Below are 20,280 nucleotides of genomic sequence, written 5' to 3'. Positions count from 1 at the left end.
TATGTTTAATCCTTTGTTTTCAGCAAGCCGGTGAGATTGACAACCTCACTGTTAAGTTGGGGCAAAGTATTGTGATTGTGTTATGCAGGTTCCACGTTGGCGCCGGAATCCCTGGTGTTGCGCCGCACTACACTCCTCCACCAACAACCTTCACGTGGCCTTCATCTCCTACTGGTTCGATAACCTTGGTTTCTTACTGAGGGAAAACTTACTGCTGTACGCATCATACCTTCCTCTTGGGGTTCCCAACAGACGTGTGCTTCACGCGCCATCAATAGTTAAGGATGATAATTTTGATGATAGGAACTAGGGTTTACATTTATGTGGTCCTACTTGATTATTTAGGTTTTAGGGATATGGCATACATGGAATACCAACTTATTAGTGATAGGGCTTCTACTATTTTATGGGTACAAGAATATGTATTTAGTTGTTTAATTATGGATCTATGAGTAAAAAAGAAAGTACCATGATCACATTTTATAACCTAGGATTTAGGACAATCTCCACAACTTAACTGGAGGCTCCCAAGTAATCCACCGTAATATTTACACCACAATGATTGCACTCCACGAAATCACTAAGCCACAAAGTTGTCTAGGGTCCAAGGATCGAAGAGGAACAAGCTCCTTGTACAAGCACCAGAGAGTAATTAGCTCACAAACTTTCTCTTCACGAACTCTCCAGGGAAAACTCAAATCGATGCACCATATGTAATGGCAAGAACACACGAGGTGCTCAAATCCTTCTCTCTCAAATTTCACCAAAGATACAAGAGGAAGAACAAAGGAAATCCACGAAGAACTTCAAGATCTAGATCTGCTATGTTCCCCTCACTTAGAGAGGATAGTGATTAGTGAAAATGTAGATATAGATCTCCTCTCACTTTCCCCTAAAAATATTCAAGAAGCATATGAGGAAATAGAGAGATAGGGTAGTCTCTCAAGGTCAACAATGGAGGAGAGAGTGTATAAAAGAAGCAACTAGCCCCTGGGGAAGAAGGGGGTCCTTTTATAGGCCCCTCCACGAACTATGACCGTTACAACCATTTAACATTAGAGACTCTGCTCGGAGGGTCGGAGAATCCAGACCTGGCCCCCATCAGAGAGCAAGGAAGACTTGAAAACGGAGAAAATATGAAGTCCACAGTCTGGCCCTTGAAAAGACAAAACTATATGAAACCAAAACAACCATAACTTGAGCACCTGGACTCCGATTTCGATGATCTTGCACTTGTTTCGAAGATAGAAATGAGATGTACAATATCATGGAGAGAACCATTATATTACATAAAGGTAGGATAAAACTAAATAATGAAAGGATTTACCTATCTATAAAAGACAAATCGGTAAAAGACCCAAAATCGAAAATTGAATAGAGAATGCATATGAATTCCATTTTCGATGAACTTGAGATTGACATGGAGATAAACAAAACAAATAAATCCTCACATGGATAAGAATAAAATAGCAACCAAGAAATATGATGCCAATGATGCAAAGGTTTGAGCTCTCTTCAAATGATATGATCAAGTTAATTACTTACTCGAGAGTCCCTCTTGATAGTACGACTACTGATCCTATAAGGTGGTCTCCCAGCTAACACCAACATACTGGTAAGAAAGAAAACCTATCAATAAAAAAACTTAACCTTGCCCATTTCACTTGAGCTTGATGATGGTGATCTTGTCTGCTTCAAGATGGAATACCTTTCTTGATTGTGCCTGCATGGTGAAGTCTTATGAATTTCTCCCCCATACTCCACTATGTGAGAGCCTCTTCTTCAGGGCATATGTTCACAACAATTGGGTCACCAGATGCATGGCAAGCTTCAAGCATATGATCTCTTTGAGATGGCTCATCTTGGACTTGCACTTGATTTCTTCTTTCTTCATAGTGTTAAAGATACACATGAGATCTCACTCCATCTTATTCTTCAAAACATTTTCCATGGCCTTAACTCATTCTTGACCAAACTAAGGATCACTCCTTGAATCACACCTTGGTCAACACTGGATCTTCTTCATTCAACCTTGAAACAGACATATGGTTCGAGCATTTTCTATGGACAAATCCTACAAGTAGAACTCAATGCAAACATTAGTTCACAGGGATTTTCATTAGTTATCAAAACCACACATGGTGTCTCCATGAACTTTCAGCCCTCCCACAGTAATCGACCAAAACTAATATCTAGCAATGCCAATAAAGCTCAAGCCAAAGATTTTTTACATGTAGTTAGAGAGATGGATCTCATGACTACAACTTACATGAAATCCTACTTCGGGAATTGATATTAATTATCCATGGGGCCCCACCCAAGTCTACTAAGAATTGCGTGGATAAAATTTAAGCTTAGTCAAGCCAAGACTAGTAATAAATCTATGATCATGACATGATTAATGAGTCAAAAATTAAGTGAAGAAACAAAAGACAAATTCAAGGAAGAAGCCTATGAAGAATGAGGCCCATTAGGTGGAGGTGTAGTTGGGCTAGTCCACCATGAATCATGGCCGATCTCCTCATACCTCCACATTCCTCCTAGACTAGTGTATCAAGATTTACCACCCCTCCCACCTACCCTCATAAAGGCTACATTGGTCATTTGTCAATGACCACTTCCCTATATGAACCCCCAAGTGGGTGGAGATACATTAATTATCTTCATTAAATACAAGAACAGGAAGGCATAGAGCTCCAAGTCCCTCGCAGAGCTCCCGGGTCGTGGAGTATCTAATGAGTCGGACCAATGTAATGTGGGAGCTTGGCTTCGCCCCTAGGGATTATAGGATTGGTCGATGTCCATGTTAACCCCCTCAACGCTCTCCTAACATATGATTAGGATACTTGCAAAAAAACATACGATTAGGTCGTGCTCCAACGAGAATGCCTACCCCATACAAAAAAAAGTGATGTATCAACTCTGGCAAAGTGTAGGCACCCTTCTCTGTAAGGTCAGCATACACACCCTACTAACCGATGTTAACTCGGAAGCCACGTTGCTCGAGGCACCCCCTAATCTCTTGTTGTTCGACTAATACAACACTGAGAATTGGTGTATGATCCACTCATCTTCAACAACTCTTGCATGGTGAAGTTCTTTAACTAGGAGCCATTGTCGATTCTTATCACCTTGCTCTTGATTTAATATCCTTTGAGCTTGCTTGGCGAAGGTAATGAATGTGTATGTTGGGTCCCATCCTTGAGCTGAGAAAGAGCAACCACGTAGATCTTGAGAAGTCGTCAACAATAAGGAGTCCATACTTCTTCCCACAAATGTTGGCATATGTTGGAGGCCCAAAGAGATCCATGTGAAAGAGCTCTAAACACCTAATTATTGAGATAACACTCTTGATGGTATGTTTACTCCATGTTGGTTTCCCGAAATGGATGCACTATACACAAGTTCTTTCGGAAACGAGATATCGGTTAGTCCAATAACATGTTCACACTTCAAAAGATATATTTCAAATTTCTCACACCGACATGGACTAGCCTATGATAGCATAGCTACCCCACATCTGCCTTGGACATTTAGCATGTTTCAAGTAGAGTGTTTCCCTTTCCAGAAATCAACCAGATAAAGGTTGTCTTTGATATGCCGAATAAATACCACTTTGAGATTACCTCCCCTAAATACTTCCACATAATGCAACGAGAATGAAGTGTCATAACCAACACTAGCAAGTTATCGAACGAGAACAAATTATAACCAAAAGGTTCAACAAACATGAAATTATCAACAAATATTTTTTTTATCCCAACAAAGACCACTTTGAGATTACCTCTCCTAAAGCCCTCCACATTGCAAAGAGAATGATGTTTCATAACCCACACGAGCAAGTTGTGAAACAAAAATTATAACCACAAGGGGTTTGGCAAGCATGACATTCTTAACATATAATTTTTTAGTGATTGACACTTTTGCCAAGCTTGGTTACTTTCCTTTTGAGCTGGCACCGAAGACATTGTTTGAGGTAGATGTTATGTCTCTACAAACACTACAAGAGCGTATGGCATATCACGATTGATGTGTAGAACCGGTGAAATCTGAAAGCGCATTAATTTTTTTTTGTCTGCTATATGTCGTTTCCTGTAGTGGAGCGTCACCTACATCTACAGTATAGCACACTAGTAACAGGCGTCCAATATTTTTAGAAAAGTAACGTACGGCGTGGCTGTAATTATTGGCAAATAGAGCCTTCGTTATTATACTCTGATTGACGAACAAAGGGGACAATTCGATCCATCCCAAACATGGACAGACCGACAGACCAGCTTCCCTAGAAGGATAGCTTAAAATGAATAATTATAACCAACTTCCTTATTCTATTTGGCTGATTGACCATCAATTTTTCTGAGACACAATAGCGAGGTGAACCAAACTGCATGAACAAGATGGCAAGAGAAAAAAACTGTGGTATGTGGCTCTATTCGTCTCTATCCTATTGAGCATTTCCATAGGTAGAAACGATCACTTCTTCAACAAGAAATTGCAGCCCTCAACTGATTCCAATCTATGCAAAGAGTAAATATTGATTACAGTAGGAAAATTTATGCACTGGTTCAACAACTACTACGTGGCCTTCGTTAAGGCAAATTCTGCCGCCAATTCTGCTTGTCTGCCGCCAATTCTGCTTTGCAAGCAGAGGCTAAAGCTTTGGGAAATCCCTCGTCCCACCTTCTTAACAGTGTCAAGGTCTTGGAAAATACTGACGATCAGGCCAAACATATGAACTTCTTCACTGCACTCAACATGCTGATGCCAGTCTTGAAGATGAAAGTGGAATCAACAGGCTTGCGGACAGCCAGGCTCAGAATGCATACAATCTCCAGATGGAGGGCAATGCTTTTATAGCCGCTTTAGCACAAAATATAGTACTGTACCTGTTATCAGCCCTCTGAACCTACATCCCCTTGCACATGGATATCACTGACATATCTTTCAACTAGGTATGGATCTTTAGTTGCAAAAGAAAAAGAACCACGACAATGGAATTGCTTTGATTCTCATGTTACAAGCAGGGAGGCTGGCCCTGCACCAGCTCTCCACATTGGATAAGCAAAATTCAGGAGAAACATAGTACACATCAGGCTTGACCACCGACACACTCATGTCCCCATCACAACAACAATAACATCATCTGTTACTACCACTATTTGAGTTTATCTAGAAACATAGAACAATCTCCCTCATAAAAGTTACAGCAGCTAGGGCAAATAAGCCAACAACATTTATGCGGTCAACTATTACAGTCTGAATAAATCAGGTCCTTGATGACAAAGAAAGAAAATTAAACAGGCTCCTAACTTACGAAAAATCGAGACCAAGCTGCCTGTCAGATTCAGATGGCATCACTAACAGGACGAACATCCTACCAGTACAGCTGACCTGGCGCTCAGCAGAACTTCCAGTGGTTGTTGCAGTTCACACATGTAACGAACGTCGTCATCGGCTCGTCGGCACTCCGTGTCTGCAGCTGGTAGTACGTTGTCTTCCGCTGTCCGCACCTCCCGCATTTGAACTGGTCGGTCGATGCCTTCGGTGCCGATGCACGTTCACAGTCAAACAGAGCCTTCTCCTTGATCTGCTTGGTCTCGAGCTTCCTGGCGTCGCTAGCCATCTCCTCGGGGGATAAGTCCACAAGGCTCCCAGGCCTCACTTCGCCCAACAGAACCCTCCGCCGGAAGTCAGGGTTGTTATCAGCCTTCAGGTTGAACATTATCGATCTGTACTTCGTTTTCTGAGCCCCATTGGAACGTCCTAGCCTCTCGAACATCGCTGACTCCACTGTCACAGCCACTCTGTATGGGTCGCATGCATCTACTTGATCCAGGAGGTCCCTCACTTCCTCTCTGTCATCCTTGCTAGTTTCCGGGGAGACCTTGACGAAGGCCTCAACAAGAAGTTCCCTGTATTTGTCCCGAGCAGCATCGTTGCATCTGACAAGGGATGTCAGCTTTGGGGGACCGTTTGCAACAGACGATGGCTTCTTTGTATCAGGAGTTCTACTGACTTCTTTTGAAACCTTCTCTACCTTCACATGTTGAACTTTGGAATCATTATTCACAGTCTTCTCAACCTTCACACTCACATCCTTTTTCCCAATCTTCACAGTTGGCGACATAGGGTTCTTTTCTGCCTTCACAGTTGGCGACATAGGATTCTTTTCTGCCTTCACAGTTGCGGACGTAGAATTCTTTTCAACCTTCACTGACAGCGTAGAATTCTTTTCAACCTTCATTGATTGAGACTTCTCAAGCTTAGCTGCAGAGCTATCTGATTTTCCATTCACTGGTGTGCCGTTTTTCTTCCCTGTCTCTTCAATAACAACCTTCTTCCAGTACCCAAAAAGTTCTGTAGCCACCGCCTGTATGTCTGAGTGGGGGTGCTTAGTAAGGTACCGAAGACGTTTGCCAACCTAGAAAAACAGAAAATAATCAGTAAGGTGTAGTCTCCCTTGGCCTATGTAATGAATGTGGGGAAAAAGGTAGCAGAAGGAAATAAACAGAAACCAGTTAACATGGAAAACATATGTTCAATGACAAAGTACTCCTTCCATCTCATGAAACATGTCTTAACCTTATCTAAAATTGGATGTATCTAGACACTAATAGAGTATAGATACACTCAAATTTGAACAAAGTTAAGACAAGTTTCATGGGATGGAGGGAGTATATTAAATTGATGAACTAAACTTCTGTAAGAACAGCAAAAAAATACTTAGCAATTCAATTCACATAAGATTTTTCACAAACCCCCAATCAAACACAATTAATAAATGTAACCACAAAAGGAGTATCAACTGCTTCTAAAAATTGGGTGTTTGCCAATTTCTGGCTTATGCTCAGAACACCCTTGTACCTTACAGAATTCTATATGCCTTTGCACAAATACAAGATATGTTTAGCAAGCCTAAAGCTTTCTTAACTAGAATTACCCATTCTCTGAAAGAAAACTCGCGCATGAAAGAAACTGTCACTGCAGCCTCTTTAGCAGTCCTGTACTTGTAGAAACAATTAAGAAATATTACTATTTTAAGCCCACTTCCCTATGCTACTTATGTATAGGTGTTTGGGAAGGAAAAAAACTTAGATCTCAAGACATTAAGAAAATCCATCATAGAATATCTTACCTAGTTCTAAATCACAAAGGTGTTACAAACTTAAATTAAAACTAAACTTAACGACTATAGCTGATGAAATTTGCTGGCTCGAAGAGAAACTAACAGTTGGGAAGTGTGCACAGTATGATGCTCCTAATCTGACAGGAATTTGTTACAGCTCCAGATGAGGGGTGTGTTCGGTTTGTGCCCTTAAAAATTATTACAGTATTATTATTTTAAGCCCACTTCCCTATGCTACTTATGCATAGGTGTTTGGGAAGGAAAAAAGCTTAGATCTCAACACATTGAAAAACTATCATAGAAGATCTTACCTAGTTCTAAATCAGAAAGGTGTTACAGACTTAAATTAAAACTGAACTTAACGGACAATAGCTGATGAAAGTCTGATGAAATTTGCTGGCTCAAAGAGAAACTAACAGTTGGGAAGTGTGCTTTAATCTGACAGGAATCCATTACAGCTTCAGATGAGGGGTGTGTTCTGTTTGTGCCCAAGAATGCCCTACCAAAATACTGGCTAACCAAAATTTTGGTTGAGCTATTCATTGCCCACAAGTTGGCCAACATTGGCTAAAAAATGAACTAGGGTTGGTAGTGGAGCATTGGCAACGCAAAAAATTGACAACTATCCAGACAAGAACCAATCTTTTACCCATGATCAAAAAATAGGTAGGGTATGCTTTGGTAGCAATCCAAACACGCACGAGATTTTTCACAAAATGGGCAACAGTAACGACTGGTTTGATAAATCTACTACTGCATGCTGGCTTTTCAAGAAAGTTGTGTGGAACATCACAACTTAAAGCCCCCGTAATTCATGGTTTCCCGTAATTATATAGAAGATTCTTACATCTAAATTGTTCATATTCTGCAGCTCTTCCTATAAATCAGTTTTTCACAAAACACGGATCTTTTTTTGTAGGAAGATGGCAGGATCAAAGGCCTTGTTAGCAAAAGGTCACAAGGCCGAAAACTACATGAAAACACAAGGGCACCTAATATCCTAAGGAGCAGGCTGGCGGAGGACCAGCTAACTGTTATCTGTTCTTATTTTGTGACATTGGAAACTTATGTTTCATAGTACTACCTCCATCCCGAAATATAAGCCTTCTTACAAAGCTAAACTAGCTTTCTGGAAAGTCTTATGTTTCGGAACAGGGGTAATAGAAGTTAAGACATGTTTCACATACTCCAACAGCCCAATCATAAACCTGTGCAAAATCAGACGAATCAAACAGGTGCTCAATCACCACAACCCACGGTTTTACATTCGCTATCTTCATCAGTAGACATTCTGTTTGTTGATAACGCAAAAAACACGATTTGGGAGACCTCTTTAGGCAGAACCCTAAACTAAGATGCAATTGCAGCGCCATTCGGATCCCTGTCAAGGTAAGAGCCATCCACCAACACTGAATTTCATTTTACTTTTCATCTCAAAACCAATCCCCCTAGCCTTTTCTGAATGGGGATTGCAACAAAGGTGCACATCCCAGCTACCTACCCTGCTACCCACCCTCTGTTTCATAAATCCTGGCACTGAACGCCCGTCCGAGGTATTAAAAAGAGGAAAAGGAAGCGATGGGAGCCGACAAGATCTAATTCCAATAAAGCTTTCCGCATCTCTTCGCTATCCTCAAAAAGGGGAAGAACGGCAGAGCATGTACAGACGGTAAATTTTGGCGAACCGGCCAAAAAGAATGCCTAATCAATCCAAATTGAGCGCATTGCACCCGCAATCCCTCCTGAAGGTAACCGCACGCATCCTCCGGAAGCAGCACAGGAACAGAGGGCGACGAACAGACAAAATTCCTCCCGAGCCACGAAACCCGGATCTCACCTGGGTGGAGACGAGGACCTCGGTGGTGACGGGGAATCCGCGCAGGCGGCGCAGCGCGTCGAGGCAGCGGCCGGCCTCCGGGGAGGAGGAGGCGCCGTCCTCCTCGGCGGCCGCGTCGGCCGCCTTCTTGGCGGCCTCGAACGTCTCCAGCAGCTCCCTCTCCATCGTGGCCATGGCGGCGGGATTGGGATCAAAACCCTAGCTGCAGGTCGCCTCTCGCCGCCACGCGCGGTCTCGTTTGGCTCGGAGGCGAGGAGAGGCGCAGAGAAGGGGAAAAAAGGTTGGATTTTGGGGGCTGGCCGGGAGATTTATACGAGTGGCTCTGACACGCGCCGCCGCCGCCGTTGATTCGGAGGCGGATTCTTCTGGAACTGGATCGATCGGACGGCTGGGGAGAGGCCACGTGGCGAGCGTCTGGTAATTCGGTTGTTGGGATGCAGTTGTCCCTAGTCCTAGATGGTGTACTATCGTTTCGTTTGCCGCTGTTGTGTCATTTCTCCTTTCTCGCAAGGACGAAGGAGGAGTCGCCTCTTGATGTGACTGGCTTGGCGATCTTGTTTTGCACAAATTACAGTAGACCAAAGTAGGTAAAAAATAGGATGCAATACCTTTTACATGCCAAGGATAAAATGCACCCTCTGACCCATATAATGTGTCGAGTGAATAGACACGCTAAAATGTGTCTAGATATATGCGAATTAGTGATAAAGTAATATGAATCAGAGAGAGTAATACCACTTACAATATTTCACCAACATTGCTCTTCGATCCAAAGTGACCGGCGATCGTGAACTAGGGTTCGTGATTGTAAAACCCTACATTAGGGTTAGGGTTCACCTAGACCCTAGATTGTAGCATCGATCAGAATGGTAATTGACACCGGTGATGGTGATACTACGTCTTGATCAATGGCAGACCCGGAAATTTTTTAAAGTCTAGGCAAACAACAAGTCTGAGTGCTTAGGATGCCATTTTGTGTGTGTGCCAAAACCATGTATGAATACAATCATTGTATAGTGTTACGCCATCGTCAAGCTCAGGCGGCTATATCTGCCCTGGTCTAGACAATAGTACATCACCCATTATGGGGGGGGGGGGGGCTAATGTCGAAGGTTGACATGACGACGGGTCTACAAAGTGTTGGTTCATGGGTGATGGCGGCGGCAACAAGGGAGGAGAGCTAGCGGTGCAGTGAGTCGAGACATTAGTCACGGAGAAGGGGTCGGGTGTACACCGCCAACGATTATGCTAGTAGGAATCGAAGAAGGTATAGGTGACAAGACACTAGCGCGAGCCGAAGGCGCGCCACCGTCCTCGCTCCTAGGGCAAAACTTATTGTAGTAGACAGACGGAAAGTTGTCGTGCTAAGACCCCAAAAAACCAGCGCACCAGCAACCATCGCCAATGATGACAACTATAGATCGAAAGAGAATGACCTGAAAACACACCAACGAACACGAAAACCGACCGGATCTCGGGAGATCCACCGGACACTCGCCCTCCGCTAGTGCTAGACGCACCACCGGAGAGAGGATAAGACGGAGAGGACATTATTATGATTTCAGGATTTAGCCGTCGCCTCACTATCCCGAAGAAGGCACTAAAAACAAACTGAACGAAGAACTGAAACCTTCCCACCGTCGAGATGCCACAGTCCACCACGCCTCCAAGACCCAAAGGCCACCGGAGACGGAGCGGACCGGCAGCATCGCCGCTACCGGCGAGAGGGATGAAACCCTAGATGGGTTTTCTCATGATCACCTCTTGTGCTGCCCCTTCCTTAAAACATTTTACTTATGCGATTTTACTTAAAATATTAATCATTTTATCCTGAATATTTTTCTTACCGAACTTGTATGTGTTTAGTTGCCTCTGGTGGCACGGTGTTTCCCCTTTGGATGTCCTCTTTCCATGTTTAGCCTCTGGTCCAAATGTCCCAACCACCAACCTGGTATGGTATGAGTTGTATTGTACAAAGATTTGCTAGGACGCTGACACCACATGCTACCTCGTTGCTACCAGTACCAGTATACCACGCTTCACATAAAGAAAAGCAGGATAAAGCTTGGCACGAGATTGGCTACTATAAAAGATAAATGTTCCTCGCGTCCTTCTGGAACACAAAAAGAGCCAGGGGGAGATCTGATCCGAAGGACCATGACACATCACTGGCACCTTCAACTACGAACATAGCAATTGCTTTTGTGCATCACAACCAGCTTGCATTCTGGGCATTGTTCAAGACCATCACAGAAGCCTCGCTGCCGTCAGTGAACTTTGCCAACGAACGGTACTGCAGTTTCACGCTCTCCGCATTGTCCAAAGTCTTCACCACATACCTGTTAAACACGGGTAACGGATAAGCGCATGATTCAGTTTCGAAAGATGATCGGGTTATCAGATAAATATTCGTACCATCCGTTCAGGCACTGTGCTGTCACGACCGCTACGCGCCCCACGAACCGTTCCGGCGTCCTCTTATTCCCCTGATGACACTCGTTTAGGTCATCGCGAGTAACAGGGGAGAACTAAAGCTGTGCTTGGCTGAGTAAAGAGATACCTTGATTATGACCCGGTCGAAGACAGCGAAAGGATACTGAACACCTTTGCCTCTGGAAAGTTCGTTCGGGTTTGGATCGTCGTTGTCATTTTTGTCCTCATTTCAGAGAAGGAACAGATTTAAGAACATCATAGACCTGCCAAAAATCGGACATTGATTAATATAAATTGGAAAAAGGTGCATACCTGTTCAAGGCGATCTCTTCTTCGTTTCAATGTTTTTGCTGACTCTTCCTCACGTCTAAATGCCTGAACTGCGAGGCGAAGAGCTGAAAACATGCCAAAGGAAAAAACCTTAGGAGAAACTGGACAGAAATGAAGCTAACATACTAGCTTGTATGAATTCACTGATATATGTAAGATAGCTCAAAGTATCCCTTACAAACTTAGTGATTGGTAACTGACAATTTAAGTCCATACCCAGGTTTGGTCGAATGGAGTCCTCAGTAATTGGCTGACCACATTTGCCACAAGCTTTCTGAATGGCAGGGACAGAAACAATTATATATCACTTCCTCATGCATTTGTAATTTCGACAACCCCTTTTTAACTAACGTTGCAATAGCAGGCTAACCAAACCACCTTCCAGAATATTTAAACTACCTTGAAATTAAAGTTTTACAAATGTAGTTACTCGTGCTCACAACAAATGGGTAACTACAAAATAACTCTAAGATGGTTGGCCAGAAAACTTGTAGTTGAGCAGGGATGTAAAACCTTGTAATCAGGGACAGCATGGTTAGCTCCCCTGATATTTTGGAACCTCTGAACTGTTTGCACTGTGTTATCAGTTTTCATGCTAATGAAAACCAGGGGCAAGCCCATACATTTGAAAAACAAATTTCTAGTTCTGATGGTCCATAGGACCATAGATCAGTTCACTTCGGATGACTTAGTCCATGAATGAAAGAGAATGCTAGCAGAGCCTTTATTTCATAGAAGTTCTTCAAATGTGGTTCTATTGCTCTAGAAAAGTCAAGCACATGTGCACTAAGAAAAACACTATGTTTCAAAGCCACATCTCATCAAGTAACTAAGCTTAAAGAAAATCCTGATGCTATCAATGAAGAGATATATCAACAAGTAGGATCCCAGAGAATATGTAAACCGCAGACTGGATTTCAATAAACTACAGCCGAAAGTATGAAAAACTATCATGTGGTAAGGATCCTTGGACAAACCATTCTGTAGATATGCTGCATCCCATTATTTCCATAAGAGTGCCCACATGATAGAATCATTGCATCATCCATGAGAATACCTCTACAAATTCAGGCATGGGAGATAAATGAGCGAAATGTTCAGATACTATTATCCCCAGGTACCATGTCTATTATTATCAGAACCAAGTGTGTATTTGGATATGAATAACTCAAGTGTTGCACAATTCATAATTTTGGCAACAGGCAGAAACTAGCATAGCATCAATGAATAGGCATTAACATGTCGCCCCTGTACTCTCAAATGATTGGGAAATTACATTAGCCTACGAAGCGGATAAATAATGTTTGGAAGCATGTAGTGTCAGTATCATAATTTTTAAGGTGCCAAGTAATCCTGCTAAACAAAAATTAAATTCTCAAGAGAACACCGGTCAGTTTCAGATATTACTCACGTCAATGGATCAGAGAGGTGTGCTCTGAGCAGGTCCCAATAGCTAGATGCAGGGCCTCCCTCTCTTCTGCCAATAACTCCATATCCATCCTCAACCCTCATCTCCCCGGTGATGGAGCCAGGTTCTTCATCTCCTCCGGACGAACAATGAACGAATTGCCCGGTTTCGCCGTTGTACATCTGCTGTTGCTGACCCTCTTGGACTCGCGTCACTCCATTCTCCCCATTCATCACAGCCCGCTCGATTCCTGGTGTTTGTGATTCAGCAAGCAACAGTGATCACCATGATTCAGAATTTCAGACACACTAGAAAAATCTTAAATGGAGAAGGAGGCTGTCGCGCTGAGACATTCTTCTGCTCGGAGGGAGATCATATGAACCTACCTTAGCTTGGGGTTTGCCAGAAATTAATTTTACCTCGTTCTACAAGCTGCGTTATGATTTACTGGAGCTAACGGCATCGCGGGAACCCTTGAGTTGACTCACTCACCTTGAGGGGAAGCGCGTCGCGGCTGCGAGCTGCGGGCTGCACGGTCCACCAGCTCGGCGTCGTCGTCTTCGTCGTCTTCCATGCCTTCCTCGTCTTCGTCGAACTCGTCCAGGGAGGCGCCGCCGTCGGAGTCGCCGCCGGAAAGCTGGTGATGCCGGAGGAAAGGGCCGGCGGGGTGGGAGGGGAAGTGGGCTGCGGCGGGGAAGGGAGAGAGCGGCCCCCTCGATGAGGAAGAGGAGGGCGGCTGGTGAGAGGAACCCGGACCCGGGGGAGACGCCATGGCTGCCGTAGAGAGCTCGGTGGAGAAGGGAGAGTGGTTTGCTGCAGGGGACTTCAGTAGTTCCACTAGCCGTGTTTTTTTGACACTTATTCCTTGTTTGAAATGGCCGATTTCACATAAATTTGTACTGAACATGATAATTTCAGACAGCATACTGTAGGAATTTTTTTGGGGATTGCAGGAATAAATTTGACCAAAAACGGGTGATGTATTGCGAATCAGGAGCTTTATTGATTACTCATTGGGATTACAATCCTTCAGGAGGATATTCTGTAAGAATGGTGGAGTATAGTTAATCCACACACACCTTCTCCTAGCTGCATTAGCCTTTTGAGCACAAGAATGCATTTCTCTACCCATGAACCCATGAAATGCATTAGTTTGCCAGATTCCTATGAACCCATGAAATGCATTTCTCTACCCTCAATTTCATATAGGAAAACAAAACAAATATTAGCTCAAACCCTTAACTTGCTGTCCCTTTGAGAAGCTAAGAGCATTCTTCTTTTATATTTGGATAGAGCCGTCTTGTAGGTCTGCAAAACTTGGCCCGGTGCTCTCTTTCACTCTTAAACTGTACCCTGCATTTTTACGAAAATTAGTACCATCCCTGTCAGATATGTTCATTTTTTAAATTGTAAGTCATTGATCAAGATGTATGCATCGATTCATGCAGAGGCAAGGGTTTACCCCATTTCGAAAAAAAAGTCATTGATCAGTGATCAGCATGGTCGATTTGGAATTTGGGATAACAGGACTGTCATCAGTTGCCAGGCCCTAAAACCTAAACATGGCGATGAAAAACAACAGAAGGATTGCCACATGAGCATACACAAGTCTTGGTAGAGAGCAGCTGTCAGCTATACATAGCTTGCATAAGTTGCATTTCAGCCTTTTCTTCTTCTGTATCATCGATACAAACAAGCTAAGCCTACACTAAACAAGATCCCTCTCTTGTATCATCCCCTCCCACTGTATCATCATCATTAACCTAGGCTAACATTCTTTACAGCGCCAAGGAAGAAACGTCTCAGGACATGTATGGTATCATGCCCTCCCATTGCTTGCCTTTTTCGAGGCGAAGAGATGGCGGACGACCGAGAGCTTGCTTGTTGCACGGGAAACGATGGAGGAGACGGAGGAGCTCTTGCTGCTCAGCGATGATGTTGTGTCTTCTGACTCCGCGTCTTCGTCTGGCTCCGAAGGGGGTGGGGGAGGTATTGTCATGAGGAAAGCATCCAGCATGCGGATGATCTCGCTGAAGCTGGGTCGCATGGCGGGATCCTCGACCCAGCATGATTCAACGATGAACGCAAGATCCTTGGGGGTCTCCTCAGGAAAAGCTGGGCGTACTTGCTGCATTGCAGAAAAGAGAATATATGGATAAGATTAGTGGATCAAATAAAAACTGCCAGCAACACAAGTTTGCGCTCAAACATTCCTTGAAAACATAAACTAAGACAAGTTCAACGGTGCTATCATGTGTTTCCTAAGTTTGTTGAGTTGAAACCATGCATATGCAACGAAGCAGGTCCAATGGAGTTGTTATCAACAGATAAAAACTGTCAGCGCCACAAGTTTGTGCTCAAACATTCCTTGAAAAAGCTAAACATAAACTAAGACAAGTTCAATGGTGCTATCATGTGTTTCCTAAGTTTGTTGAGTTGAAACCATGTATATGCAATGAAGCAGGTCCGATGGGGTTGTCATCATGACACAGAATGTGACTACACTTCCATGAAAGCATAATATACAAAACAAAGCCTTCTGCACACAAATGCATGGCCATTTAGTCTTACAATTTTTTTTCGAGAAAACGCAAAAAGCCTTTGCGTTTCATTTCATTGAAAAGTCTTACAATTTTGTAAGCATTCACTCTTCAGGTAGCCAAGCGACTTTTTAAGCTCAATTCTTTTTTTCCTAGTTTAACAGTAGTAACAGCTTTGTCCACAAAAGGGATATTAATAAATTGTTGCCTGTCAGTATGGACAAGGTTACTTTGCAAGTAGGAAAGTTACAACTAATTGAGATTCACATGGTTTTATAATTGCTAGACAGCATTCTAGGAAGCTATATAATTCAGTACCAAATAATAGTCCCATGCTTACTTTAAAAGCTGCAGCATATGCAGCTTGTAGATTCGACATGCCTTCGAATGGCATTTTATTGGTCAACAGCTCCCACAGGACGATGCCAAAGCTGTACACGTCCACTTTATTTGTGTAGTGCTTCTTCTCACCACGTTGAAGTGTGACTGTGCTGTATAACTGCAATATCATATAATGACAAGTCAGTTTTAGAACAAAGATCAGTGCTAAAAGCATCAAATTTCTGCTTGTATATAAGGTTCGGAAATTATTAAATTGAATTCCTACAACTACAGCCAGGAAATTATTATTTGGGCATACGAATGGAAGTATGATTTCAGGCTGAAGCTTCAACCATAATTTGGCTAAAATACTCTAGGAGACATATTGTTTTGGCTTCACTTTATAATTTAACTAGCTGCTGCAGAAAAGAGTGAGCTACAACCTCTGGGGCCATCCAGCGGTATGTCCCAGTTTCAGCTGTCATCATTTCGGTGACTGTTTCCTCACGTGCAAGTCCAAAATCGGTAAGCTTCAGCTTCTTTCGGTTTGCAGTAAGCAACAAATTATCTGCACAGAAGAACCTCTATTAGGACGCTGGAAAAGCATAAAGAGCTTGACTGAACAGCTTTCTCAGAAAGGAACAAACTACTGAAGGAACCTAGAAGATAAAAGTAAAACCAAAGTTTGAGACAGTACGGGAGTGAGAAAGAAACATCTTGGGACAAGAAACATGAGCGGGAAGTAAAGCAGATATCATGGATATGGAGCCAGGAAAGCTCAAGAATCAGATGCAAAAGCATCTTACTGAAAATTTAAATGATTAACTGGCACAGATGTTTCTCTCTTGAAGCATATGTTATTATCTTGGCACAAAAATATACTGTGAGCCAATTTCATAGCTTTGAACTTAAAATATTCATGTACACATGTTTTGACATGTTCAATGGAATCTACAACTGATACTGAGCTCCGATGCAACTCAGTCTTGGTTACACCAACATTAAATGCAAAATTATTATACATGGATAAAAGGGGGAAATAGTAGTGCAACAGCAAAAACCAAATAGTCCAAGCACACATACCAGGTTTCAGGTCTCTGTGTATTATTCCATTGGCATGCAAGCATTCCATGGCATGAGCTATATTGAGTGCATAGCCTAATGCAGTATGGATATCTAGTTGGCTGGGCCGGATGCTGTTCAAGTAGTTTTTCAATGACATCCCTGGCAGCAGCTCACTTACAATCACCATCAATGGTTCCTTGCAAGCTCCAATGAACTAGAGAAATGCAGAAATTGTGTTAGAACAAGGACACGAGAAAATTGGCGATTTAGTATGCAGAAATCGGATTGGGCACAGTAATGTGCGTTCAGGCAAGGACGTACCTTCACAAGATTATCATGTTTTACTTTACACATCATATTTACTTCTCGAATGAAGCGATCTTCAAGGGTCGCTCTTTCTTCGGGGGTACTGCCATTGTTAAGAACCTTTATGGCTACAATCTGATCACCGTACCTGTTTGAGAGAAGACATGAAAAAAATAGTTAATTACTGATATAAGACAGATATCGCCCATACAGGCAAACAAATTACAACACAGTATAATTTAAATAGCATAGATTAGGCACAAGAACGTGTCAGGCTGACAGCTAAAATTGTGAGAGCAACTGGGCAACAACAACACATGGAAATTGTTTTATTTTGTTAGTAGTACACACTACTATTGTACATTGAAACATAAACAAATTTGAGAATCCACGCGTTGCAAATACCAGAAGAAGATGCAATCTTAAACAAGTTCCAGAATCCTTGACCATGGCAGGAACAGAAGATATCCACAACAGGCTGGCACAGCTAAATTAAGCACAAGAATAGATCAGGCCATTGGAGTTATGCTGCCCTCGATTGCATAAGAAACCTAGAGTGGCTCTCGAGCAGATTACGCGGTTTTACTGATTGCTGCGTTTGTAGGTACACCTTCAACATCCAGGCACAGTTGGAGAGCTATAAACTAAAATCGTAGCTCTTTCCCCCCTACCCCTTGGATATATACACATACTACTAACTCTTTGACTTTTTCTTTGTGCATTTAACACCCATTGGATTTGAAGCCTGCTAGCTAGTACGAGTACTGCAGCTAAGGAAGGAACAGGAATTCAAACTGGGTGCAACCGATGATGCAAGTACTACCGGTGGTAACTTTTAGCAAACACTAGGCACGGGAAATTTGACTTACTTCCCCTTGTAGACCTTCCCGTGCGCCCCCTCCCCGATCTTGGATCCGACGAACAACATCTTGGGGTCGACGAGCAGCTTCCTGTCAATCCAGGACGCGGGGGACGCCGCCGCGGCGTCCGAGCACCGCGCGGGCTCCGCCGAGTCGTCGGCCGCGACCTTGCTCGGCCGCGCCGCCCGCCTGAACTCCCCGCTCCCGCCGCCGCCGCCGCCGCTGCCGCCGCCGCTGCCGCAGCTCATCGTGTCCGGCCGCACCGCCGCGCTGTCGGGGTCCGCGAACTTGCAGCCGCAGGACAGCCTAGGCATTAACGCGCGCGCCCGGACGACCAGAGCCCCGGCAGCTCCCGCGGGCCAAGCTCATGGAATGGGCGCGCGCGCTCTGGTGCTCCAGGAATCGGGGCACCCGGGTCGATCCGACGCGCAGGATTTTCGCCCTCGATGAATCCCGGAGCCGCCCCCGAGAATCTTCGATTCACGCACCCGGGAAAAATCGGCAGAGCTTTTCTTGAACTAGCAGACACACAAAACTGCCCTGCTGCAGAGTCAGAATCACCTCGGGAATCTCTCGCTCGTACTACCCCGGAAATCAGGGGCAAACCTTCCGTAAACCGGAGCGAATCACCGGGAAGAGAATGGCCGGATTCTGCCCGGAACCCGAACGGAAAGCGCCGATTTTGATGAGCTGAAAAGAGGAAGAAATCCGCGAGACCGCGCCGCGTCGAGCCGGGGGTGGAGGAAACCTAGACCTCGGCGGCGGCGGGCGGGCGGACGGTGAGTCGTGGTGGTGGTGGTGGTGCGGGGAAAGGAAGCGGAGGGGAAGGGAAGGGAAGGTATCGTCGGGGTGAGCAGAGCGGCGGAGAGTGGGCAGGAATTTTATAGCGGACGCGCACGCGAGCGGGGTATAAAAGCAAAGCAATAAAGGAGAGGAGAGCGTGAGGAGAGAGAGTGGAAGTTGGTGGCTGAATCGGCAGCGTCTACCCCATATGTGTACCACGGGACGCATCCATGGCCCAAAATATCTCTCTCTGGTCTAGTCGGCCACCACACCCTCCTTGTCCTAGCCTCCCTAGCCTCCTGCAGTCCCCACCCTAGGTTGAAAGGTCTCCTCTATCTCTCATGAGAAATTGAGATCCAAAATCTTCTTACTAGTTTTGCATATCTTGATGCTAATGCAGTAATATGTTTGTCGAGCAATGGCGAGAGCCGCTAGGGGTTATAGTCGTAAATGAGTAGTGATAATGAGGATACGAAACAATTGTGTGATAATGTCACTCTTCATTTAGTTTTGTGTGCTTCAGTTACGAGGACGGACGATCTTCCTTGATGTACCCTAGGCTCATGCAGGCTGCAGCCCCCCGAGATCAAAAGATCTTCTCCTAAGAATTGGTATAAATAATCTTCTGATAAGTTTCTTATATCTTGCTACTAATGTAATGATACATTTTTGAGTAATGGTGAGAGACGGAGGCTATACACGTAAATGCAGTAGCGGCGAGGACGGACGATCTTCCTTGATGTACCCTCCTAGGATCCTGCAGCCCCATGAGATCAAAAGCCCATGAGATCAAAAGATCTTCTTATTAGTTCCATATATCTTGCTACTAGTAGTAATATATTTGTCGAGCAATGGTGGGAGCCGAGGGTTAGAGTCGTAAATGAGTAGTGGCGATGAAGATACGAAACAATTGTGTGATAATGTCACTCTTTATTTAGTTTTATGTGCTTCATTTACGAGGACGAACGATCTTCCTTGATGTACCCTCCTGCAGCCTTGAGATCAAAAGATCTTCTTATTAGTTTCTTATATCTTGCTACTAGTAGTAATATATTTGTCGAACAATGGTGGGAGCCAAGGGTTAGAGTCGTAAATGAGTAGTGGCGATGAAGATACGAAACAATTGTGTGATAATGTCACTCTTTATTTAGTTTTGTGTGCTTCAGTTACGAGGACGGACGATCTTCCTTGATGTACCCTAGGCTCCTGCAGGCTGCAGCCCCCAGATCAAAAGATCTTCTCCTTAAAATTGGTAGTCTTCTAATAAGTTT

General features: G+C 43.9%; 2 protein-coding genes across 3 annotated transcripts; both read right to left on the bottom strand.

The window, feature by feature from the left end:
- Nucleotides 1–5,122: 5,122 nt before the first annotated feature.
- Nucleotides 5,123–13,909, bottom strand: LOC124680774 (transcription elongation factor TFIIS). Of its 2 annotated transcripts, XM_047215820.1 has the most exons (8): nt 13,627–13,909; nt 13,138–13,384; nt 12,704–12,785; nt 11,943–12,000; nt 11,709–11,791; nt 11,524–11,619; nt 11,379–11,449; nt 10,857–11,302 (listed from the first exon to the last, which is right to left on the bottom strand). In XM_047215820.1, exons 1-8 carry the CDS (start codon nt 13,904–13,906, stop codon nt 11,173–11,175), a joined length of 1,047 nt encoding a protein of 348 aa, XP_047071776.1. In that variant the 5' UTR covers nt 13,907–13,909; the 3' UTR covers nt 10,857–11,172. The 2 variants fall into 2 exon arrangements, with proteins under 2 accessions (XP_047071777.1, XP_047071776.1); XM_047215821.1 differs by lacking the exons at nt 10,857–11,302; nt 11,379–11,449; nt 11,524–11,619 and adding exons at nt 5,123–6,421; nt 8,964–9,161.
- Nucleotides 13,910–14,706: 797 nt separating this feature from the next.
- LOC124680775 (serine/threonine/tyrosine-protein kinase HT1) lies at nt 14,707–18,555 on the bottom strand. The gene is made up of 6 exons (XM_047215822.1): nt 18,236–18,555; nt 17,382–17,514; nt 17,079–17,274; nt 16,439–16,563; nt 16,015–16,173; nt 14,707–15,262 (listed from the first exon to the last, which is right to left on the bottom strand). Exons 1-6 carry the CDS (start codon nt 18,538–18,540, stop codon nt 14,954–14,956), a joined length of 1,227 nt encoding a protein of 408 aa, XP_047071778.1. The 5' UTR covers nt 18,541–18,555; the 3' UTR covers nt 14,707–14,953.
- Between the last annotated feature and the right edge of the window lie 1,725 nt (nt 18,556–20,280).

This window comes from Lolium rigidum, unplaced genomic scaffold (genome assembly GCF_022539505.1).
Source record: "Lolium rigidum isolate FL_2022 unplaced genomic scaffold, APGP_CSIRO_Lrig_0.1 contig_28069_1, whole genome shotgun sequence".
In the NCBI taxonomy this organism is placed as follows: Eukaryota; Viridiplantae; Streptophyta; class Magnoliopsida; order Poales; family Poaceae; genus Lolium; species Lolium rigidum.
Note: the sequence above shows the minus strand (reverse complement) of the source record. Positions and strands in the feature narration are given on the sequence as shown.